Source organism: Canis lupus, chromosome 1 (assembly GCF_048164855.1).
Source record: "Canis lupus baileyi chromosome 1, mCanLup2.hap1, whole genome shotgun sequence".
Lineage (NCBI taxonomy): Eukaryota > Metazoa > Chordata > Mammalia > Carnivora > Canidae > Canis > Canis lupus.
Genome location: NC_132838.1, coordinates 42265199 through 42291977, shown reverse-complemented (window position 1 = coordinate 42291977; position 26779 = coordinate 42265199). Strand labels below are relative to the sequence as shown.

Genomic DNA, 26779 nt, shown 5'->3' with positions numbered 1-26779 from the left:
GCTATATACAATAAAAAATCTGATCATCAACACATAAAATTTAGGATGGTGAGTACTTTGTGGAGGCAGACAAATGGGGTCAAAGGCGGGGGGGGGGGGCATGATTTATCATAGTTTACTATCCCAAATGCACCATGGAGAAAAACAGAAACTAGACTTCTAATTAAAAGTTCAATTACTTTACTATAAGAAAGGGGATAAATGTTTTGTATTCTTCTGCAAATCAATTCTAGAAAATTGGTATCATGTACTCCTTTTTCTGCTGAGCTAGATAATAAAGACCTCAAGTGTTTGTCATCTTCAATAGAGAAGGTTCTTTCTTCCTTATTTCAAAAACACTTTTGGATTGATTTATATTTAGAGAACATATCAACAATACAAATAATAATCAAATAGATAAACTGAAAGTATTGCAAGGGACGATAGTTTTATTCGGAGGTGTCTGAGCAGCTCAATTAGTTAAGTGTCACCCTTTGATCAGGTCATGATCTCAGGGTCCTGGGATCAAGTCTGGCATTGGGAGCCTTGCTCAGCAGAAAGTCTGCTTCTCTCTCTCCCTCTGCCCCTCCCCTCACTCGTGCTTGCCCTCTTCTCTCTTTGTCTCAAATAAATTAAAAAGAAAGAAAGAAAAATTTTTAATGAAGCAGCTTGTAAAACAGAAAAGTAAACAGGCCATAAAGTTAAACCATTTCTTTTCAAAGGTCCACAGAACCTTTTATGACAAATGTTCAGAACTGGACAACACAGGATCAGAATAGGCAGCAGGACAGACTTTCACTTCTCCAAAAACCAGGTACCACTGCCAAGGCAAGTCCAGCATCAACAGGTGAATAGAATAATCCAGGGAGATGATGCGTGGATCTCCTGAAAGACCAGAAAGCCCTGGTCTCTGAGGGTGAAAGCAGTGCTAGAGAAATCATCTGTTCGGCTGCTCTTCCCTGGGGAGGCAGAGAAGGAGGGAGACCTTTATGTTGTCAGAACAGGTGGATTAAAAAGCAGTTCCACGCAGGGCCCACTACCTGCGTTGGCCTAGAACAGGGCATAGGATAAGGAGTGCTGGGCTCCCAACTGATTTAAATCTACTGAATCTTCTTGACCCGTTTTTTTTTTTTTTTTTTTTTTTTTTTAGGGCTGGGGCTAGATAGCCACCTCTGCAAGAACACCAAGGAAGAAAAAATTTCACATGTGGTGTGAATTCAGGAAAAGAGGCACCATAAATGCACACAAATTTTGAGGTAATTAAAGGCTTAAATGTAAGAGGTAGCATTTTATATGTCATTATACATTATCTTTATGATTCCAAAAGCAGAAATCAGGAAGACAAAGGATGGAAAAGAAAAAGATAAGGCACGTGTGGGAGAAGATACTTGTAACACATAATGGCAAAGTGTTCATATTCAGAATATAACCCCTAACATCTCACTCCTAAGAACAGACCCTCGAAGACTTGTGCACATATTCACAGGGACACAAGCAAGAATGTTTCCAGTAGCGTTATTTGAAACAGAACACCAAAAAGGAATCTCACTGCCCCCGGTGGAAGAGCGGACAAATGCATATGCTTATATTCATGCCAACAAAGACAACACTACAGGTTGGATGAGGCTGCTTTGATCATAGCTATGCGGATAAATGCAGAAATGTCAGGCTGAACAAAAATAGCATGCCTTCTGCTTTTGGGTGGCCTGCAACTTTCTTATACTATTTTTTTTTTACATTTTTTAATGTTGGAAAAAAAAACCAAAAGAGGAATAATATTTCATCATATATGAAAATTATATGAAATTCAAATGTCAGAGTCCATGAATAAATTAATCTATTGGAACATGGCTCCCTTCTTGCAGTTTAGGGCTTCTCTGTGGCTGCTTCTTCACTTTAATATTTGCCCAGAGATGCTATGACACACAAAGCCTAAAATACTTGTCTTGCTCTTTATAGAAAGAGTTTGCTGATCCTTTCTGTAGTGCAAAGCAGGTAGTAAGATTTATTAATGTGTAAAATTTTAAAACATATAAAATGCTACAAAAATACCCTGCATATCTGTGGTTCTCAAATTTATGTGCTGTGGTGTCCCAAGGCTCTGCATTGAACTCAGAAGAGCCATGGGGTATTTTCAACTTTGGAGGGAAGCTCAGTAATACTTGACATCTGTTGAGCCCTGCATTTTCTACTATGTTGAGGTAGTTCATAGTTTCAACTTTATCCCTCTGCCGTCCTTTCAATGACATCATATATTTGTGAAGCCAAATTTTTGGCAGTTGCTGCAGTGAGAGCAAGAATGGTGTGAAAGCCAGTGTGGAACAGGAAATGAGCTTTGAAGCGTCGACCAATCCCAAGGATCGAGAAGTTGTTCAATGCCCAGCAAGGACACACATCTTATCAATAAGTTATGGTGGCAACTTAAACATGAAATAATAGCTTTCCTTTCAATTGATATGTATTCTTTTTTTGAGACAGCTACTAAGTTGTCAAGACATAAACATCCACGAACTTGTTTAAACCTAAACTACTTAATAAATAGTAGTGTTAGGTATTTCTGTTGGCCTCATGTGCCTTAGGAAGCAATTGCTGAGACAACGTATGAACAGAGAAGGTCCAAGAATCTCTGCTGTCAATCTTTTGTGAATACATACTTACAGAATAAAAGTATAAATCATGCCTGGAAATGGTAATCCCTTAATTGGGACAGTGACTTCCTCTAGAGGAATGGAAAAGGGGATGAGATCAGGGAGGGATTCACAGGGACCTCAACTCTGTGTCTAATGTTTCATCTGAAAAAAAAAAAAACAAAAAAAAAAAAACCCTAAAGCGCATGTTATGATTCTTATGATTTGTTATGTGATTCGTCATGATTTTGACACAACTGAGTGAATGAGGGAATATGGGCAGTTATCATATTAATCTGCATACTTTCCTGGATACTGTCTACTCAATATATTTCACTTTTGTTTTCCACATTTTTTAAGGGCAGAAGAATAGCCCTTAAAGTAAAGGGTGACTTTACACAAAAGCATGGGCAGAGAAAGGTGGGGTGGAATAAAGACCAGCCCTGAGAGGGAGGGAGAATGAGATTAGATCTTAAGCTACATGAGAGACACCAGAACTCCTGGGACAGTGAAAACCACCTTCTCTTACTGGGCTTCCTGAACACTTGGGTTAACAAACACGATTGGTGATTAGGGGTTTCTCTGAAGGTTGGCATGTGACTGACACCTCCACAATTCTTGTCTTTGATTTAATTATGAATATAATCGCTAGAGAAAAAAAATGGAAGTATCCTAACAAAAATAGGGCCTTGGCTGAGTTCTGTGTTTCTAAATAATGTAAACTGAGCGAGGTCTGGGAAAATTAGAGCTTAGAAAGATGGGAGACTACTTGACGTCAGAATTTTTTAAAGGGTGGGTGAAATGGTAGGAACATTTAGTTTGGTCTGGTTCTCTTCTACTGAAGTGAAAGGATATTTAAAATGGGATGGCAATAAAAATTGAAACAGACAAGCTGGTGACTGGATGAAGCTGCCAGCAGTTTCCTGAAGCCTAAGGAGCAAGATTTAAACGGTTTGCAAAAGGGCACTGGATAAGTAAGGAGAACACCAAGATGTTGTGACTCAACCAGATAACCTTTAATTAGTACCATATTAGGGAGAAACAGCATTTAAAGTAGTAAGGAGAAGAAAAGAAGGAGAAGGAGAAGGAGGAGGAGGAGGAGAAGAAGAAGAAGAAGAAGAAGAACAACAACAACAACAACAACAACAACAACAGCAGCAACCACAACCACAACCACCACCACCCCTTACGCTGGAATTAAAATTTTTTTAAATAATAATTAAAAAAAAAAAAGAAAGAAAACCCCAAAGTATCCCATCACTGTTGGCCTACATTATTACAGATTGGCACAATATAATTATACTGGTACAATTTTAAATTGTGGCCATCCCCTGTACACAGGTCATCTGAAACTTGGTGTTTTTTTCATGGGAGTGGATGGGAATCAGCTAAAGAGAAATGAGAAAATCACTGTAGGCAGAGCAGCCAATGGACTACCTGTACAGGTTTCGGTGAGAGGGGGCCCTGGGGTTGAGTCCTCTGCCACTTACTGGCTGGGTAAGTGTCCTCCTTACAGAGGACATGTGCTGTAATCTCTCTGAGCTTCACCTACGACATCTGTAAAATGAGGATAATGACACCCACCCCATAGAATTGTTTCAGGCTTCGGTGAGAATGCAGATGACATTTGGTCTGGAGCAGGAGTCTGGAAGTCGGGAACCATGCAGAGAATGGCAGCATTTGTAATGAAAATATTAATGAGCCTTTGTGTCCCAACCCTACTCAGTTTGTCTTAGAACGACCATGGTTATTTATTCTGATCTGGAAACCCTAATCCTGAAATGTTCAGGGCGCAGCTCAGTGCACGGTCTAATATTTTCTTCTGACACACAGTCTGCTCAGGGTAGGGACCCAGGCAGCATGGGGACAGGTCCATAGCACTCTCTATAGATGGCAAGAAGACTCACAGTCAATTTAGGCAATGTCTTGACCAGCATTTTGGAAGAGGATGCTAAATGTCAAATGTGAGTAGAACACCAAAATCCACCACTGCTTCATATAGGTCACTATAAAGTAAGTATGGTAAAATGCCATACAGCATCCCTTAGGCTATGAGAAGACCCTGGATCTTGATCTTTTGTGGGTCATGGACCCCTTTGAAAAATCTAATTAGAGTTGGGAGCCCTTCACTTGTTTGAAAAAAACAAAAACAAAACTGTATACATATGTATATAATTCTGCATTTAATTATGGGAGGGGTGGATGGTAACCACCAGTTAAGAACTCCTAGCTTAAATCTGAACAAGTGTATGCTGAATTCCAGAGTGAAGGAAAGGTATTCATTTGAAACGGGAATGAAAACCAAGTTAAGAAAACAGCAAAATTTAAAAACCAAGGATCATATGTAAGTTTGAAATCCTTACAAATAGTTTAAAAATGAAATAATTTATTAAAGCCTAGAAACTCAATGTTGTTTCTCTTTTCTTTCTTTTTATTTTTTAAAAAATAACACATGATTAGGATTTGATGCCAAAGAAATGTTTGCTTTTATAGCAGTGAATGGAGGTTAAGTGGATTCCCATGAGGACTGTTGGCTAAAGGAGGAATAGAAATAGCTATCACGGGGAGCACTGCATTTCCCCCCCAAATTCTAATGGACTCTTTTGGTCTAATCTGACAGATTTGTGCATTTACAGTTGACTAGTGAACAACATGGGTTTGATAAATGGATGAGTCCACTTATATACAGATTTTCTTTTTGATAAATACAGTATAGTACTACAAATGTATTTTCTTTCCCTTATAATTTTTTAAAAGACTTTATTTATTTATTTATTCATGAGAGAGACAAAGAGAGAGGCAGAGATAGGCAGAGGGAGAAGCAGGCTCCCTGCAGAGCCTGATGCGGGACTTGATCCCAGGACCGCAGGATCATGACCTGAGCCAAAGACAGACGCTCAACCACTGAGCCTCCCAGGTGCCCCTCCCTTATGATTTTAACACTGGGTAGAACAGTCAGTTGAGTGGCTGATTCTTTGATTTCGACTCAGGTCATGATCTCAGAATCCTAGGATCAAGCCTTGTGTTGGGCTCCGTGCTCACTGGGGAGTCTGCTTGAGATTCTCTTTTTCCCTCTATGCATCCCCACCCCGGGATAAATAAATAAATCTTTAAAAAACTAAAAATATTTTCTTTTATCTAGCTTGCTTTATTGTAACGTTACAGTATATAATACATATAACATGCAAAATATGTGCTATTTATGTCATCAGAAGGGCTCTGATCAATTGTAAGCTATTAATAGTTAAGTTTTGGGGGAAATCAAAAGTTATATGGAGATTTTTAACTGCACAGGATGGGGGTCAGTGCCCCAACCACCAACTTGCTCAAGGGTCGACTGTAATTTAATAAATTTCACTCTATTATTAGTCTAAACAGAATATTGATTCCATTATCTTGGAATAATGTTTGCAGAGTAGACAAAATAATTCCCTCCCTGTGTGTGTTGGGATAGAAAAAAAATTAGACTAAATATACCTCACAAAACCCATAGTATGGGGAAAATTCTAAGAGACGTCCATCATCTCGTAAGGTTCTTCGTTAATCAATATGATACTTACTCTCATAAGTGCATTGTATTTACCACTGAGGTTCTGTCTATGGGCTTCTCTCTCACACCATATTATAAATTACTGGAGGCTAAGAAACATGTCTCATATCTCTGATTCCTAGCTCCTACCATATATTACTTGACATAACAACAGAAGCTCAATACATGTGTACTGAAATAAATTATTTCAAAGGACTTAAAAAAATAAATCTTCAGTTACTTTTTTTCCAGGGTATTACATAGAACTGAAGTTGCCAGATCATTTGCTCATTTTCAGTTTGACCCAGAAATGCTGTCAGATTGCTTTTTTTTTTCTGTAAATTAACCTTTTAAATCCTTTTACCATTTTTCTATTGGATTACTTATCTTAAGAAAAATTAATCTATAATCCTTGGTGGTTTATATATCTTCAAAATGTTAGTCATTTGTTACCTCTGCAAAGGTTTCTCCTACTCTGTCACTTGTTTTTTAAATCCTGTATCTTTTATCATACACAATTTATTCTTTAACATGACCCAAATTATCAATCTTCTTTTGGATTTGGGCTTTTTATATCTTAAGAGACACAGACTTCAGGCAGCCCGGGTGGCTCAGAGGTTTAGTGCCGCCTTCAGCCCAGGGCGTGACCCTAGAGACATGGGATTGAGTCCCACGTCGGGCTCCCTGCATGGAGCCTGCTTCTCCCTCTGACTGTGTCTCTGCCTCTCTCTCTGTATCTCTCGTGAATAAATAAATAAAATATTAAAAAAAAGAGACACAGACTTCTATAAACAATGACTTTTCTAAGGACATAAAGTCTCTCACAGGCATCAGATAAACCCATGTCTACTGCATTTAACTTCTGTGGGAGGATATTAAAATGGGGCTCTTTTGGTTTCACTTTTGTCTGAAGCCCCCAAACAGTGTCAACTGCTCTCAAGTTAAAGGATGATGCTAAACTCAGCAGCATTTGCAAAGACGATATTGAAAATACACTATGTAACCTTTAGCCCAACAGCTACCTTGAGTTTTCATAGGATTGATAGCGTTAGAAGCCAGTAAAGGATGTCTTCAAAGAAAGTTATCAGTATGCACAATCCCACTGCCCACACCCCAGGGGAAAGGATGTGGAGCTGGTGAGCGAGGCTTTAAATGTATGACTAGAAATGGTGTCCCTGTCTTAGAGGGACACAGTGGTCAGTTGGGGATGAATAGAAGTCTGCAGGCTGAAGCGAAATAGCCCCTACAGCAGAACAGAGACTCAGGTGAGAGATGTAACTGCATTCCTGCCAAAGGTGAGGTCACAGGTTGGAGGGTTGTGGTACCTGGAGATCAGGTATTGGCTTAGCAGTAGGACTGTCTCAAAGGGAGGCTGCCCACAGGGTTTCTGCCATGAGTGTGGGTCCTCTGCTAGAAGAGGTTGGACAGGTACCATTGAAAGTCAAAGCTTCAACTCTAAAGGGGCCAGAGGCACACTAAGTGCAAGGTGATGGAGGATAAAAGAAGCCACTTTTCCCATCCCATCATCAGCCAAATGCAGGCCCAAGATAGGAGAGACTTAAATTTGAAAGAAATCCAGAGTTATTTTTATATAAGACTGCACCCACATTTTTTTTAAATTAAAATGAGACTATTCTTATGACAGAAAGTGATTAGAGAAATTTTAAAAAGTTTTTTAGAGGAACCAGGTATTAATGGAGAGGGAGGGATCTACCATAAATTTCATCCACTGCAGCCCACAGACCAGGCTTGACCAGGCAATGGGGGCAAGGGTACTGTTTTTTGATCATGCCCCACTCTCACTGCTCAATACCTTGGCTTTGCTTCCAACATTCCAATGAAGCCATGGCATTAAGGTACCACCTTTGTGAGAATTTAACATTATAGGTTTTGGTCGTGCGTGTGGTCTACACATAGTTATGCAAGTCACTGCTGTCACCTAGTTATACATACTGAAGGATAATCTTGATATATTAAAACTAACATAAAATGAGTTATTTGCATACCATGTTCATAGCAGCATTATTCACATTAGCCAAAAGGTAAAAGCAACCCAAGCATTCCTAGACAGATGAATGGATAAACAAAATGTGGCATACATAAATTGGAGTATTATTCAGCTTTGAAAAGCCAGGAAATTTGAGCAGATGATCCAACATGGGTGAATTCTGAGGATAATATGCTAAGAAATAAGCCAGTCACAAGAGAGCACAATACAGATATGAGGAATAGTTACCAGGGACTGGAGGAATAGAGAATGAGGAGTGTTTAATGGGTAGAGTTTGAGTTCTACATTATGAAAAGAGTCCTGGTGATGGGTGGTGGCGATGGTTGCACAATAAGGTAGAAGTATTTGACTACTAAATGGTACACTTAAAAATGGTTAAAATGATGCATTTTGTCACATGTATTTTACCACACTTAAAAAATAAAATCATTATCCAAAACAAAACAAACTGTGAATTAAAAAGGGGAAATTTAACCTTTATTAGTCACGGATTAATGATAGGGAGAATAATAATGAGGAGTGGCTAAGAATTATCACGGAGTCCTTGCATGTGTCAGGTGCTATACCAGGACTTAACAAGCAGTCTGATTTAAACCTCATTTCAAACCTATGAAGCAAGCCCTACCTAAAGCCCTATTCTATAGATGAGGATACTGAGGCTAAGAGGGTTAAGTTGCCTAATGTTACACAACTTGAAAGGAGTTTAGCCAGCTACTCTGACTCTAGAGCTAGCACTCTTGACTATCTTTCCATGGACAGATTTCTGTCACTGAATTCTCTACCACTTACAAATTCTTAGACTAGAAGAGGTCATAGAAAGCATTAGCAAAATCACTGACGTTTGACTGGTTGGCCATGGTTTACACAGCAATTTCTCATTTGATACTACTCATTAAAATACTGCAAGGTATTCTCTTATTATCAAAAGAGGAAATTGATAAGTTAAGTGACTGGTCTCAGATCACACTACCAGGTAGAGTTATGATACCATAGCTTCTACCTCAGGGTCACAGCTGCCCATCCATACCAAATTCCTCATTTCTCCTTCTTCAAATGAGAACATCTACAAGGGACACTCCCATAGAGGCTAATGGTTTGTCCAAGGTCACACAGAAAGCTAGTATGTTTTGCACACATCATCAACATATACCTTTAAAAATGCTTTGCCACAATAACACATATTCTATAAATATATATATGGACAAAGTGAGGATGGGTACAGAAGCAGAGAGCTCTGTCAGCACAAAATAGAGTACTTTCTACTGGAAGCTCTTTCATTTGCGTAGCTGATGCATTAGAGCCACCTCTTCACGTAAGCACCCAATTTTTCAGTTCCCGCCCTTCCCAGACTCCTGGTCCATTAGCTCTACAATTATGCTGTGATCAATTCAGCAAATCCATTTAGATGGCATGTCTAGCCACTCTCATAGTGGATTTGATACCAAAGCAGCAAAGTACACAAGAGCTGTATAATACAGACCTTGAGGAGTGAACTACATAAATTCTCATCGGATTCTGACTGTATATCTATTGAGGATTCTTAAAAACAGTCTTGATAACCTGGGATGAACTTTTTAATGGCTGAGCGTAAAAGTGCAGTGCTAAGCTCTTTAGACCAGTAGGAACAGGTCTAATAAAATAACTCACTTCTGAGTTTGATAAAAGGCTGATGATGAGTGTAAAGGAAACAACTGCTAGATTTGATGGTTGCACTGTGGCAAGTGGAGATTACCTATTGGCATGTGAAAATCTGCCAGCATAGTCTGTTTGATGTCAAATGATGGTGTTACTTCAAGAATCCTTGTTCTTGGTTTGCCCTTTGTTGCCTTAAGCTCATGGGTGGGACTGGGGCTAGCACTGACGGAGCAGACTCTATGGCAGCTGCCCCCTCCTACCTGACTGGAATTTCCAATGAAAACCAAAGAGAAGCAGGTACCACAAAGGATACCTTATCAAGTAGTACAATGTCCAAAGTCCTACCAGTTACAATTTCCAAGTCCGGTAGTTGAGAATCTCCCCTCTGTTAGTCAAAGAAACATCCTCTAATTTGAGGAAGAGCAAACTGATTTCTAGCACTGATAATGGATAACAGTTAACAAGCACTTCTTCTACTAATTACATACAGCATTTGACAGTATGCTCCATGGGGTGGGGTGGGGTGGTGGTGTCTGGTTTCCTCACCATGTATTCTCAGTTGAATAGCATGCCTTGTTGATAGGAGATTCTTATTAAATATTGGCAGAATGAATAAATGATCTCATTTGGTTTTCACAATAACTCTAGAAGTTTTGATATAATATCGGAATCACAATTTTCTAGATGAGAAGACAGAGGCTCAGATGTTCCTTAAAATGTGTCCAACATCACTCTAGCAGCAAGGGTCAGAGTTCATATTCAAACCCTTAGGTATCTGACATCAGAGTCTATGGTTCAAACACAACATCATTTCACTTTTACAAACCAGAGCCTAGGGCTTTTGCAGAATTGAGACCATCTATGAAAGGTGGGCCTAAAAGAATATATTTCAAGTCAGAATGGATATCACTCTTGTTCAGTCATCAACTTTTAGATTTCTTCCATATTCTACAACAACTAAATTTAAAAGAAATGACTTACCTACAAATCCTTCTTGACCAACCAGTTTCAGGGCAATTTTATCAGCCAACACAGAAGAGTTGCCATGGGCAATGTTAGCAAAGGGGCCAGCATGCACAAATACAGGTGTCCCCTACAGAAATTGAAGAACAAATTAAAATCCCAAAAGACAAAGGGAAGAATGAATCATGACGGCGAGTCCTGGTATTTCAAGACTCACCAAAGCCATTCTGCTTTTATTTAAGACTGTATATTCAATGTCCAACTTCTCTCAAAGAAAATGAAATTGCCTTGACTCTCTCAATGGACTAAATTCCTGGTATACTCTGCAACCATGTCATTCTAAATACTGAACTAGGGAGAAAAATCTCTAAGAATTTCCCACTATCATTTTGATAAAGCACTCATTAATTAAGTGCCTCAGTATGAAGTAAATTACTTACCTCACTTCATAGTATTCTGCATTATATATCTTTTAAAAGAATAGAACTAAACCCTGATGGTCTAAGAGGCTTATTTAAATGTACTTTTTCTCTAGTGAGAAATCAATCACTTCAAGAAAAATCTAAAGAAGAATCCCTGGGTGGTTCAGCGATTTAGCGCCTACCCAGGGTGTGATTCTGGGGTCTAGGGATCGAGTCCCACATCGGGCTCTCTGCATGGGGCCTGCTTCTCCCTCTGCCTGTGTCTCCGGCCTCTCTCTTTCTGTGTGTCTCTAATGAATAAATAAATAAAATCTTAAAAAAAAAAAAAAAAGAAACATCTAAAGAAAGCAAAAAAAAAAAAAAATCAATTTAATTCATGAATTGTGTATTAATGTAGGACAACCTAAGTTCATTTTGGCTGTTTTGTGGGTTTTTTTAATTTTAACTTTTTTTATTTATTTGACAGAGAGAGAGAAAGAACACGCACATACAAACAGGGAGACAAGCAGAGGGAGAAGCAGACTCACCACTGGGCAGGGAGCCCAATGTGGGGCTCGATCCCAGTATGCTGGGATCATGACCTGAGCTGAAGGCAGACACTTAACCAACTGAGTCACCCAGGCACCCTTCACTTGTTTTTATATTTATAACAATAAGCTTGTTCTGATTTTTAAAAATTCTGTATAATGTATAAGTCCTTCTCATTGTTTTAACTGGTTTACATGTTAAAAATCTGGTAACTATTAAGACAATAAAAGCAAAGAAAATTTTCACTCTTGGTAAAACGCTAGAGTAATTCTTACTAAAAAGAAAAAAAAAAAGAAAAACAAAACCCCACCAAACACCAAAAAACCACTCAAACCAATCCCAATATAAAGGAATCATCAAAACCTTTAGATTTAATTCATTAAAGAAAATCTGTCAATATATTCATTTTAAATGCCATATCTATACTTTTCCTTGATGAGTGAGAACAGACTGTAGCCCTCTCTAAAGGCATTTATCTACATGCACTGAAATGTTCAGGTTTTATTCTGAGCCCAGCTGGGGCTGTTGGAGTCTGTGTCTGGGAAGCCTTGGATCCACCTGTGAAAATAGAGGCTGCCCTCTTACTGACAGGGGGTAAGGCAGGGAGTGATGTGGGAGCTGGGAGGCTGGGAGCCACAGGAAATTCCCATGAACCACGATGGGCTGCTAGCCGAACGTTTTTCAAAGACGAGAGCTGAACAAAAGCAGGAAGAAAGGCAGGGAAGGAAAAATCATCTCGGAGAATGAAAAAGAGTTTATCAAAGCCATTCTGTGTGTTCTCTATTTACTCTTCTTCCCAGAGTCCGCAGGGCAGACAATGATGGGGTCCTGATGAGGTCACTCAGATGTCTGTGGAAATAAAGCTGGCAAAATGAAATCCAGGTGCTTATGGATGTCAGTGCTTATGGGTACAGGTGCTTATGGATATATTCGTGTGTGTGTTTAGAGTTTAGATCTGTGTACCTAGCTTTAACTTCTCACTTCGGTCCAGATAAACCTTCCAAGGGCTCTGAGGAAAACACTGTTTAGAACTTCAAGTCTCCTCCACCTCCTCCCCTTGCAGCCCTGCAATGTGGCTGCCTGTGGCCAGCTAGTGGAGCTGGGGACAGGGTAGTGAGGGGAAGGTCACAGGCTCTGGCCCTCAGTCTATACCCTGCCACATTTGGCGAGGTCATCGGCCTGAGAAGTACCAAACACTGGTCTCTGGCGGAGGACAGGTGACAGGGTGTGGCCAGATCAGCATAAACAAACACTTCATTAGTAAAGTTACTGAGGTAACTTCAGCAGCGTTTTAATTTAAAATTAAAGGCCACACAGTAAATTACTCACTGAAGCAGGATTAGAGCCCTGGTTTTCAAACTCCACTACGGAGTCTGAATGGAAAAATTTGTTGATCGTTAGACATTCAAACACAGAGATACATATGCTCACAGGCTCAACTAATATTTATGGTTCTGATACAATACACAGAGTTAAGTACTTAGTCTAAAAAATTCTATGATGGGATGTCTGGGTGGCTCAGTGGATTGAGTGGCCAACTCTTGATTTTGGCTCAAGTCACAATGCCATGCTCCCCACTGAGCATGGATTCTGCTTAAGGTTCTCTCTCCTCCTCTCCTTCTCCCTCTGCCCTTACCTCAGCTTGTACTCATGCTCTCTCTCTCTCTAAAATAAATAAATAAAATATTAAAAAAAAAAAACCCAACCTCTACCACTAGTCCAAAGATATAAAAATACCTATCATGAGTCCGTTACTTCATTTTATATGCAGAACACACAAAAAAGTAATGCAGGAAATGTCTTGGTTTCTCATGATGACAAGGGTATAGATAGTCTCCTTAATGGACTTTTCAAATACTTCCAAAGATTAATAATTCAATTGATTGCTTGCCAGAGCTTTAAGAGAGCTTTGTCTAAAAGAGCTTTCTCAGGATAATGAGTTTGAGCCCTACACTGGGTGTAGTGTTTACTTAAAACAAGAAACAAAAAATCCACAAAACAAACAGCTAAATATTTTCCAAATGAGGAGCTGCGTGTGGCAACCTGCCTTGGGGAAAGAAAAAAGAGCTTTCCGTTATGCTGGAAATAGTCTATATCTGTACCATCCAATACAATAGCCACTGTCCACATGTCCACTGCACACTTAAAATGTAGCTAGTAAAAAATAAATATTTTTAAATAAATAAATAGAAATGTAGCTAGCATGACTGCAGAAACAGGTTCTTAAATTGCATTTAATTTAAAGTAATTTAGAGATGCCTGGGTGGCTCAGTGGTTGAGCATCTGCTTTCAGCTCAGGGCATGATCCCAGAGTCCTGGGATAGAGTTCTGTATCTGCCTCCCTGTGAGGAGCCTGCTTCTTCCTCTGTCTATGTCTCTGTGTCTCTCTCTGTGTCTCTCATGAATAAATAAAATCTTAAAAAAAAAAAGGTATAATTTAATGTAATTTAGATCAAAACAACCATGTGTGGCCAAAGGCTGCCATATTGGACAACACACTCTGACACACATATGGCAAATTCAGGGTGGAATGTTCAGACCTTTCTACTTCTCTCTCTTCTTGAAGTCTTTCACAGGGAAGTTCTCACTCTGGCTATATAAGAATCACCTAGGATAGCCAGGCCCTCCCTCCCCGACATTCTGATTTACTTGGTCTGGGTGGAGCCTCGCATCAGAATCTTTAAATCTTTCCAGGAAATTCTCATGTGCAGCCAGATTTGAGGACTACCAGTCTCCTGGCAACCTGCAGCAAAGTAACCCTGGACAACCTACTATAGGAGTAACAATCATGTGTATTCGAACACGAGCACTAAAGCACCATCTGTATACTGATTGAGGATTTTTAGATTATTGGCCAATTTACTTATTTATTAAAATTTTTATTTATTCATGAGAGACACAGAGAGAGAGAGAGAGAGGCAGAGACACAGGCAGAGGGAGAAGCAGGCTCCATGCAGGGAGCCCGACGTGGGACTTGATCCTGGGACTCCAGGATCACTCCCTGGGCTGAGGGCAGGTGCTAAACCGCTGAGCCACCCAGGGATCCCCAATTGTTGGCCAATTTAGATTCCTAGTGCCATTCATTAGCCAGGTTCATCTGGAATGATTAGGACCCAGGTAGCAGAATTCATACATGCAGGTATTTTCACTAAATGCTGCATTTATTTTTTAAACAGTGCCTATTTATTAAAGTAATGACAAAATGGTCTTGTCTTTTTTTTTTTTTTTTTTTAAAGATTTTATTTATTTGAGAGAGAGAGACAGACATAGGGAGATAGAGCATGAGCAGGGAGGAGTGGGAAAAGTAGGCTCCCCTCTGAGCACGGACCTGACATGGGGCTCGATCTCAGAACTCTGGGATCATGACCTGAGCCAAAGGCAGATGCTTAATCAGCTGAGCCACACAGGCACCCAAAATGGCCTAGTCTTAAATGAAAAATTGATAGAAATGTGAGTACAACTAGACTGGTCTAGGAGCAGCCCAGCTCACTGATTCATTCCCTAAAGGAAACTACTTTTAGAATGGGTTCTATCTTAAAGGTGTCAGTAATTTTTAACCTAAGAAAGATTGAAAAAAAGTTTTAAAACAGTAAGCTGATGATTATCCCTAATAATGATGATATTAACATGTTCGTTTTTGAGGGGGGTGTTATGAGGAAGCAGTATCACATTTCTTTGTAAGTTTTTTCTCATTCATTCATTTATTAAACAAATATGTATTCTTAGGAGCAACATAGTAAAACGAATAAGTATTCATTTAATTAATCAACAAACGTTTGGTGAGCACCTCATATGAGTGAGGCACTTTCTAGGAGCTGATTGTGATCTGGTGGTGAACAAGGTGGAAGAGGTTCTGCTCTTTTCCCGGTGGATGAATGGACAAGGAAGGAGGAAACTCTTGAATGATATTTCATGCCATGCAAAGAATGACAGGACAGTGGCAGGACACCGTGACCGGGGCTGTATTGGACTGAGTGGCCTGGGAAGGCCTCTCTAGGGCTCTTATATTTAAAGAACATGAGTCCAAAGGACAAGAAGGAGCCTGACAGGTGAAATCGGGAGGAGCATCCCAGGCAGTGGTGTCTGCAGAGGGTGTCCCAGGGAGGGACAGGGAGGATGAGGGAAGAGGCGGGAAGGGCCAGATCCTGCTAGGTTTCCAGCCAGAATGAAGACCAGGGTAAGCCACTCAAGAGCTCTAAGCAGGAGGGCAACAGGACCTGATTCAGTTTCAGAGCTCTCAGCTGAGCAGACAAAGGATTCTGATAGAAAGAGTGGTAGCAGCAGCCACTGTCGCAGGGCAGGAGGGCACACTGGAGGCCAGGGCAACGACAGAAGTGCACAGAGTTGGAGACATGTCAGGGAGACACGTCAAGACTCTGCCAGGATGGAGATGGGCGGGGTTGGGATGGGGTGGGGAAGACGGACTCCAGCGCAATTCCTAGGATTTTGGCTAGAATCACTGACTAGCTTTGGGATCAAAGACCCTATTTTATAACCAAGTCTGATACGCAATGGCTCTTAGTAAGTATACCCACAACTCTGAAATTCTGAGGTCAGGAGATTCAGAACAAGAGTTTGGGGGTCAGGGGGCACCTAGGTGACTCCATTGGTTGTGTCTGCCTTCAGCATGGGTCATGATCCCAGGGTCCCAGGATCAAGCCCCACATCGGGCTCCCTGCTCAGCAGGAGCCTGCCTCTCCCTTTCCCTCTGCCTTCCACTCTCCTTCCTTGCTTGTACTCTCTGTCTCTGTCAAATAAATAAGTAAAGTCTTAAAAAAAAAAAAAAAAAAAGAGTCTTAGGGTCAGCATGTGGCTGGTGGGAGGGCAAAGTACAGCTGGAGAAGTGAGACCTTCTAAAATTTAGAAGCTGAGCTAAGGCCAGGGTAGCAAAGGAGATGGAGTGGAAGATAGTGGGAGGCCTGGGGCCACAAGGTGTCACAGAAGCCAAAAGAACCAAGTGCTCCAGAAGGAAGAAACATCAGCTGGATTCGGACCTTACAAAGAGGCCACATAGATGAGGACAGAGAAACGAAGACTTGGCCACACGGAGGAACAGGTGACCTTGAGGGGAGCATCCAGGAGAGGTGCAAGGCTAAAGTTATTGAGAGGCAGGTAACAAAGCGGAGACCCCAGTCACAGACGTTAATATCTGATTGTGACAGAAATCAGAGAAATGCAGCAGTAGCTGAGTGGGGACACTGGAGACTGTTTTGTTTCAAGACGGCCTATATCAGAGCATGCTTGCACACTGATGGGATGGCAGGAGGGAGGAAGGAGCTCACGTGGCAGGAGGGAGAGGCCCAACTGTAAGGTGCCTGTGCTCTCCCCTCCCTGGCTCAGCACTGCACCTTCACTTCCAACCTTCCAGCTCTGGCAGGTTCCACCATTTTGGTCATGTTGCCTTACATCTGGATTCTTGCTCTCTGCTGGAGCCCTTCTGACTGCAGAACACATTCCTGCCCACAGGCCTTTGCACTCAAAGTTACCCTTGCCCAGAGAGCTCTTCTAACAAGCAGCCCATTCTCCTGGTTTGTTCACATCCCTGGTCATCAGGTGCTACCCAGACACACCCACGTCTCTCTCTTATTTTTCTAACTCAGTCCTTGCCACCAGCTGACATGCTAGGTACGGACTCATTTCTCTATCATCTATCTCCTCTACTAAAGGACAGGCTCCAGGAGGGCAGGCCTTTGTTGTCCTGAGCTCCTACCACAAGCCCTGCCCATGTCATGGGTTAAATGAATATTGAATCTTCACAATAACCCTGCTAAGGGACGCCTGGGTGGCTTGAGCGTCTGCCTTTGGCTCAGGGTGTGATCCCTACAGGGAGTTGGCTTCTCTCTCTGCCTATGTCTATGTTTTTCTGTCTCTCATGAATAAATAAAAATCTAAAAAAAAAAACCCCAAAACCCTGCTAAGTTAGTTTTTGTTACTATCATCATTTAACATAGGGGAAAACAGAGGCTGAGATCAGTAAACATCTGCCCAAGGTCAGTTTGTAAAAGGCAGAGGGTACTCAAACTGAGCTTTCTATTGGTTGAATGAATAAATGGATGGAGATTCCACTCATCTTCCTCCAACATACCTGTCCTCTGGGCAAGAGCAGGGTAAATCTTATGAAGGGGCGGGGGACAGCATACTTTCCTGGGAAGCATTTCTCAGCATATACTCTGTTTTGCTCGGGAGAAACAAACCCAAAAACCCTAAACCTAATGATCATGAGAAGCTAAGTACAAAAAAGGCAAAATTGAAAATGTCATGTAAACATGATTCTACAACTTACTGAGATATTACATATGGAGCTTTTATGTTTCTACTCTGGTCAATTAGTACTGCCTTTCCCAAGAAAAGAATCTAGATACACTTTCAACTTTTTTTTTGGATGACGAAGGACTTATCCTGATGCTCCTTGTGGGCTCACTTTGGCTGGAAATGCTCATGTTGTATGGGGACATGCAAGCAATCCAATGAATGCAAACTCTGTTAACAATTTCTATAAATTGAATATTACTTACTTCTAGGGTCTGCATCAGATTTGGTTTTATTGCATCTTTCATCAAAACTGTCAAGGCACCTGTGACCCCCTAAAGGAGAGAGAGAGAAAAAAAAAGCTTGCTTTAGATTACTGACAAAAGATTGTCTGTGCCAAGGTGAGTCTCAGGGTGTTTTCTCACCAGCCTGCTTGTACGTGGGCATTCCCATAGGCTGTTCTCACCTCTGAGCTGCAGGGAACACAGAGTGGCTGGCTGTATCTTTCTCTCCCCTACCTGGATGGATATCAACCATTCTAAGATGTAAAGTGATGAGGAAGTGGCCAGTCCTTGCCTTTTTAAAAAAAAAAAAAAAAAAAAAAAAACACCTCCCTTGGTGGTGTTTAAGAGGCTTGCCATAAAGCAGATCTTACAGTGTCTTCTGGAAATTATGCACATTATTTTTTCATTACCAGAGATTATATTATTGCCTGAAGAAATCAGATAAAGTAAGAAAATAAGGCTATTTACTGAGTGGGAAATGAAGAGGGATAAAGGGAAATGTCTAAAAGCAACCATTTTTCTAAAAGCAACGAAGAAACCAGTGATTTCCCAATGCCTTGTCCCAATAAGATGTAGAAGGTTCTCAGAAAACTGCTACATTTGAAAAGCTTCTCATTTTCCATCTCTCATGCTGCTGGTCTGCCAGGAATGGAGCTGATGCCACCTGCACATAAAATGCAGCTGCCTCCACCCAATTCTACAAAGCTCTGGGTGGAGCTCCCACTGCATCCCTGTTCCCCATTCCTGGAAAAGACAGATGGGAGAAGGAAGACACGGGGTAGAAATCTGAGAGCTATTGGAAAAAGTGTGCCAAAGGAGGCCACAAAGGAAGCTTTAAAAAACAAAACCACCTTTTTGAAAGACACTGGGCAAGTGCCTTCAAAACACCGTGATGATAAGGCAACAGGATGAATAAATGCCGTGTGAACACTGCCTTGAAAAGATCAACATGGTGTGTGACAGATCTCAACACATCAGGTGGCAGGATCTTGAGGATACAAGCTTACGGGAAAATCCAATTTATTTTCTGCTTCACTGTACAAAATATACATTATCAGAAATGCCACCTACCTATTATAAATAATAGTAAGATGTTTTACTATGAAAGCTGTTGGCCAGGAAGGGCTCAGAGAAATTAGTTCTCTTTTCTTTACACAAAGCAGGTAGAAAAGTAGTAGTCTGCTGAGCTTTCTGTATGCTGTGCTTGCTTATGCTTCCATCAAATAAACCTGGCTCAAGAAACTAGAGGAGGAAGGAAGATGGACATTTCTGTTGGACTGTCTCAGGTAGCATACATCTGATTATTTTCCTTTGATACCTCTTAATCCTGTGTGGCTCCTAACACACTGACCATCCTCGAGCCCATGCAAAGAGAGTCATGGCTACTCGAAACTCTGCCACCTGTTCCATATCCTGAGTTCTGGGGAAGAGGGTTTGGACATATTCTTCCTGCGGATGCCAGCATCAATCATCTTATGAGAAACTTTTAGAAGCCACCTACTTGAATTCTCACGGCAATGCATAAATCCTTTTGGCCAGATCAGAGTATATAAGAAATTATAAAGCAGTGACATGAAAAGACAGAAGCTCCTAAAATCCTCCCTCAATTTTGCATGACAATTGATAGTTCCAGCTAGGTGAAACAGTCTGAAGAAGTTAGGCACTTCTTATAAATAACACAAAAGATGACTAAAGAGAATAAATTATGGGGTTTATTTTCTGATCTGAGATTTTTATCACACGCATAAAAAAATAAATGCAGGGAAATAACATTTGTAGATTAAGGTTTGAACTATTTCTGATACATATTTATTGATATCCAAGAGAATATAGGGAAACCAACCATAATACGTTGGTTTACATAGAAATATTGCAGTGTGGATAATTTTTAAAAAAACAGTACCTTCACAGCAACCTGGATTTCGGTTTTCTTGCTTAGCTTTATGCTAAGCATCCTAAGGGCTGCTGATAAAAAAAATACATATTTAATTTAGTTGACAAGACCTATGGGACAAGTCGGTCAGATTCATCTCTTCAAAAGCAGCCAAAAAGTAATCAAGACACTCTGGAAAAGGATTCCAATTACATCCTAAGTCCTTGGAATTAACAATATATTAATTTGCCTTTTTCAACCGTCAGTGTACGTTTTCCCTGCCATCACGGTATGTGACCAATATTTGGGAAAGTAGCTTAAGCTTAGATAGAGTACTCAATGGCTTTTCCAATGCCTACGTCCTACCTACACACTGAGAAACATGTACAAGCACATCAAACAGCTATGCCACCAATAGCAAAGGTGGTAATTACGAAGAAGAAAAAGGGTGAGCATGCCAAATGAGAATGAACCCTACAAGAGGCAGTGATGCGCCAGGATACTGAGAAAGCTGAGAGAAAGCATCTGTGCACTGAAAAGAGTGCTAGATGAGTAAGAGGAATTAAAGTGAAGATCTAGTGTGATAATGTGACACCCAACTATAAAGTGCAGAATTAAACAAGCCAGGGCCAATTTTTACTTTACCTTCCCTTTCACAAAGGTGGAGTCACTTACTTCTTATTCTTTTGAAAGGCCATTTGCCCTCAATTTAAAGCAAGCACAGCTCGCTCTTTGTGAAAAAATCATGAGCGAATGGGAGGTGGCCCCACCCAGGGCAGAGAGCAGAGATCAGCCAAAAGTCCTGAAAAGCTTATGAAATAAATGTCACAAGCTTTGGTCGCAGCCCGAGACAAGCACAGTACAGATGCCATAAGACAAACAGGCCATGAGGGACAAATGTGTGTGCAGGCATTGTCTGGGATTTCTATGAGACATGCTGGTAAGAAGAAAACCTTCATTTTCCGGGACGCAGAACAAAGACAAGGGCGAGCTCTCTCGAGCTCCAGAGATAGACATGCTCACCAAATCTTCTGCTGTCACGGGCTGTCCATCTTTGTCACTGGCCACTACCATTCTCCCCAATCGCTCCTTCATGTCTGCGAGGCTATCAGTCAAGGCGAGCACTGCCATGATCTCACTGGCCACCGCGATGTCAAACTGGGCCTGAAAGCAAAAAGCAGAAATACCGGCTCTTGAGGGTGCTGTCTGGATGGCCATTTGCACAGGGAGCCCTATTTCCTATAGGCCTGGGGGTTTACCCCCAATGGGACAGTCTCACAGTCACAGGCATTTGGAGTGCTATAAACACGCATAGTCTTGTGCTTGGTGCTCTCTAATGGCAGGCTCTCTATGGGGGCCACACTCTTCTTTTCTTTCTTTTTTTTTTTTTTTTTAAAGATTTTATTTATTTATGAGAGACACCGAGAGACAGGCAGAAACAGAGGCAGAGGGAAAAGCAAGCTACCTGCAGGGAGCCTGATCCAGGACTCCATCCCAGGACCCTGGGATCACACCCTGAGCCAAAGGCAGGCGATCAACAGCTGAGCTACTCAGGTGCCCTAATTTTTGTCCAGCAAAGAGATGAGGAGCAGACAGTGAGAGATGGTTCTGAGGCCAGTCTCCCAGAGTTAGAGCATCACACAGCAGTGTGGATGCCCTGGCACGTATATAGCCCCCAAGTCAAAAGGTGACGCAGAAGCAATTTTCAGCAGCCCACTTGGGCTTGCCCCCTCAGGCCTGAAGCACCCAGCAATGAATGCTGGACAGCAGCTACTTTGTGTGAAATATGCCTGGGCCTTTCTTGTCTCTCTCACTCTGGGCTATACACGGTCCAAAAGGAACTAAAAGAAAAACAAGGAACATGCCTTCCACCTCTTCCTCCTAATTCAGCCACTGGACGAAATCACTTCATTAGGCTCTGCCTGAATTCTCTTCTTCCCAAGGGGCCTGTGAGCCAGCCAACTGCAAGCTTACATAGAGAGAAAATGGCTGTGCCCTAGTGGGGTCACCTTATGAGACATTTTATCGTCCATTTCTGTCACTGACAAGAAAGGAAATGAAGGAAATAAGGAGCTTTCCAGCTACTTCCAGGTCGAGATTTCATTAGTCACTGATGTAGCGAAAAAATATTACCTGGAAGTCAAATACATCTATGCTCAATTATAACATTTTCAATATAAGCCATTCAAAATATCAGAGACTTTTCATTTCATGATACTTAGGATTCTCTATATCACTATTCTAATATTAATGGAATATATTAATATTATGTTAAAAATGCCTGAGAATTTTGAGGTTTTCTATGCAAAACATGAGACCAGAGATAAATATTAAGCATGTAAGAAGTGGAATTTAAAATACACATATAAGCTCTTCATTTGTAATTATAATTTCAAAATTTTGTACCTTAAATAACATCAAAAATGAAACAAGTAAGGTCCATTTAAATATCACTTATCAATTTTATGGACTCAAAAATGTACTTATTGTCAGGCTGCTCATATTTGTTTTGCAAGTAAAGTATCTCAAAATTATATACAGAGATTTTCATTGTTTTTCACAAATTTAAACAAAGGACAATATATGATGTTAGGAGTCTGTGAATCAATGTGGCTTTTCTGGAAGGTAATGTCGAAATGTGTTTCAAACATTGGAAATCTGCTTCTTCTATTACTCTCCAATCACAGATCTGGGAATGTGACCTAAGGATATTATCAGACAAACCACACAAATCTGTGTGTATGTTCCTACAGCTTATGATAGTCTGACACACAGAACATCTTAAGTGTCCATTTACGGTATTGGTTACAGTACATCCACAAGATGAGATATTATATAGCCATTAAAAAATGATATAGATCTACCTTTACTAACATAAAAATATGCCATGCCCCTGGGTGATTCAGTTGGTTAAGTGTTTGAGTCTTGATTTTGGCTCAGGTCATGATCTCAGGTTGCAGGATTGAGCCCTGCATTAGGCTCTGAACTCAGGTCTCCCTCTCCCTTGGCCCCTCCCTCTGCCCTTCTTTCTCTCAAATAAATAAATCTTTAAAGAAATGTCAATAGGAAGATCCCTGAGTGGCTCATCGGTTTGGCGCCTGCCTTCCGCCCTGGAGTCCTGGGATGGGATCGAGTCCTACGTCGGGCTCCCTGCATGGAGCCTGCTTCTCTCTCTGCCTGTCTCTCTCTCTCTGTCTCTCATGAATAAATAAAATAAAATCTTAAAAAAAAATAAATAAAGAAATGTCAATAGAGTCTTAGGGTTAAAAACATAAAACCAGCTAAATCTCTTAAATAATCCCTTTTTATTTAAAGATATGTATGCAGGGATCCCTGGGTGGCGCAGCGGTTTGGCGCCTGCCTTTGGCCCAGGGCGCAATCCTGGAGACCCGGGATCGAATCCCACATCGGGCTCCCGGTGCATGGAGCCTGCTTCTCCCTCTGCCTATGTCTCTGCCTCTCTCTCTCTCTCTCTCTCTCTCTGTGACTATCATAAATAAATACAAATTTAAAGATATGTATGCATAAAGCAATACGAGATATAACCTTGGGCAATAACCATTGTCAATCAGACTTATAATCTGTGTAATGAGCAAATGATCCAAGACACTTAACGGGCATTCAAATCACAGCCATTATTAACCTCTTAACTCTCCAGTACCTGGTTACAGTACAAAAATACACAGAGAAAATGTGAAAGGGCTTACTTACTACCCATCCCCATTTCCAACCCTCTTTTCATGAGTAACTCATATCAGAAGTTGGCATACATCTTTCCAGCTTCCATCCAGCGTTTATATACAAACATGAAGATGTATTTTGGCTTTTTCTTAACATAACCTGGATTCCTCTGTATGTACTTTACTTCAAACTTTTTTCATGTGTAAAAATTTTTTTAATCTTTCCATTTCACAATTGTGGTGAGAACTCTATCACTTCCCCTATATACACTATAATATTTTCACCTGATGCATGTATCTGTGGTTCAGAACGATCTGCCAAAGATATGTAACTGCCCCTCCTGATGGATGTTTAGACTGTTTCAAATTTTCACCATTACAAATAATGCTGCAATTAATATCCTAAAACACTGCCTTTTTGGGGGGGGGGGCATATGAGCAAAAATTCCTTCTTTATTTTTCTACATCTTTAGTCCTGAAGCCAGAATTATTGGGTCATTTCAAATTCTAATACAAATAAATGATCATCCATGAAACTTTATCAGTTTATACTCCAGCTAAGCTATTTATAAATGCCCCTATTTTTTTTCTATCCTCAGGAACATTAAATATTATTTGCTTTCATAAACTCACAGGTAAATAGTACCTCGTTTTTTTGTTTTGTTTTTAAAAAGATTTTATTTATTCATGAGACATAGAGAGAGAGGCAGAGACATACGTAGTGGGAGAAGCAGGCTCCCTGCAGGGAGCCTGATGCAGGACTCCATCCCAGAACCCTGAGATCATGACCTGGGCCAAAGGCAGATGCTCAACCACTGAGCCATCCAGGTGCCCAGTACCTCTTTGGTTTAATTTGCAGTTTATGATCACTTGTTGGCATTTTATTTCTGTATTTATAAACTGCTCTTATTCTATGCATTTATTTAGCAATTACTTATTGAATACCTACTACTTACTACTACTATATAACAAAGTTCTCTGCTCTGACAATACAGCAGGGAAGAGAGTAGACAAAAACCTATGCCCTCATAAAACTCCTGTTTGGGTCAGGGGAGGCAGAAAATAAAGACTGCTGGCAGGAAAGAGGGGGTTATGGGACAAGCAGCCCCAGTTTGTTTTCTTTAAAGGTTTTATTTACTTGAGAGAGAGGGAGAGAGAGAGAGCGCACAAACATGGGGAGGGACAGAGGGAGAGGGACAAGCAGGTTCCCTGCTGAGCAGGGAGCCAGATGTGGGGTTCCATCCAGGAACCCTGGGATCATGACCCCAGCTGACGTCAGATGTTGAACCAACTGAGCCCCCTAGGTGCTCCCAGGGAGTCTCAGTTTTAAAGGGTGAGCTGTGAAAGCCTTCTTGAGAGTTGTATGTTGAGTATTACATTGTGGAAGTTCTTCTTATGTTTGGTGCATTAATCCTTTGTTATATCTAAAGCAAGCATTCCCTCCCACTCTGTTACTGGTCTTTTTATGTTTTTGTATGTGTCAACTTTTCATGTTCAAGATCGTAACATTTTATGATGTCAAAATTATCTATTCTTCCGAGTCTCTGCATTTCTTGTCAGTGACAATTCCCATCTACAGCAACTGCTAATGGATCTGACTTGTCCCAGCTGCTGCTTCTGTATTTTCTATTGAGCCTGTCTGTTGCTGGGCCTTTTGTCCTTCTCAAGGATTCTAGTTGAAAATTTTATTTCCCCAGAAGTCAGAATCAATTTCCCAGTGTCCCTTCTCTTGGGGTGCTGTCAATAAGAAATCTAATGCCAACCTGGGGGTTGCTCCTGCGTGAACAATCAGGACTTTTTCTCTGTGGCAGCTCTCTGGAATTTTGTTGTACCTTAGTGTTTGTGTATTACACTCATCCTGTGGGGCATTTGGTAGAGTCTCTAATGTGAAAATTCATGTTTTCTATAAAATCAGAATATTTGCTTTCTATTATTTCTGTACACACTTTCTTCCCTCCCTTCTCTTTCCTCTCACCTGGAACTCTTAGGAGATGTATATTAGAACTTCTTGATGTGTGCCCCTTGTCTCCTGCCTTTCTCTTTATACTTGCTATGGCTTTCCCTTTGGTACCATGTTTGGACAGAATTCCTTGGGTTGCACTGCCCTCCCTAATCCACTTAGGCTAGTTCTCTTTCTGACACAATTTTTATTTTCACATCATTGTTTTCCTTACAAGATTTTCACCTATTTTCTTCCCAGCAGCCAATTCTCCTTGTATGAGGGCTCTCTCAATCCTCTGAGAACATTGATGGTATTTTTTTTGTAGACTCCTCCCACAAGGACTTATCATCTTGTTTCGCTTGGATTATTATGAGCTTCCCCTTTACTGGCTTTGGTGTCACATTTCATGATGCAGGTTTACTTTTGATGCTGGTGATGCCTTGCTTTAATACTCATTTTGACCTATCAGTGGACCTCATTTCTGATGGACCTAGCCTATCTCTAGAGATCAGAGAGGGCAGGGCCCAGGACTCCCTGATGTTTTGTTTCCAGACTTGTGCTCACTCACAGGGCCATGGTTAGTCATTTGGATGCCCTCTGCAAGATGAGAAAAGGCTGCCATTTCCTTAAAACAAGTACCACAATTGTGGCACCTGGGTGGCACAGTCGGTTGAATGTCCAACTCTTGGTTTTAGCTCAGGTCATGATCTCAGAGTGGTGAGATCAAGACCCACGTTGGGCTCCATGCTCAGCAGGGAGTCTGCTTGTGACTCTCCCTCTCTCTCTTGGCTCTCCTTCTTATGCTCTCTCTCTAAAATAAGTAAATAATTTTTTTGTTTTAAAGGGCCACAATACACTGCTTTTCTTTGAGCAAGATGCTTTTCACTGCCAACAGGAGGCAGAGTAAACACACAAGTCTGTGACTGTGGTGTGACGGCTATCCTGGGGCTCGGCGGTGCACTGGCCTCAGGATCACACTAAGGTTCCCAAGCTGCAGCTCAGCACAGGTGTTGTGAGATGCTGTTTCCTTCTTGGGGGCTGTCCCCGTATGCTGACCTGG

The 26779-nt window shown here is 41.0% G+C and overlaps 1 protein-coding gene across 3 annotated transcripts in view; it reads right to left on the bottom strand.

The window, feature by feature from the left end:
• Positions 1-26779, bottom strand: part of MTHFD1L (methylenetetrahydrofolate dehydrogenase (NADP+ dependent) 1 like) — a 187116-nt gene that overhangs the window by 95185 nt on the left and 65152 nt on the right. For all 3 annotated transcript variants that reach the window (XM_072827792.1, XM_072827803.1, XM_072827812.1), the window contains 3 exons: positions 21121-21261; positions 18207-18275; positions 10760-10871 (listed from right to left, as the gene is read on the bottom strand). In XM_072827792.1, coding sequence (XP_072683893.1) covers positions 10760-10871; positions 18207-18275; positions 21121-21261 — 322 coding nt within the window. The remainder of the gene's footprint in view (positions 1-10759; positions 10872-18206; positions 18276-21120; positions 21262-26779) is intronic.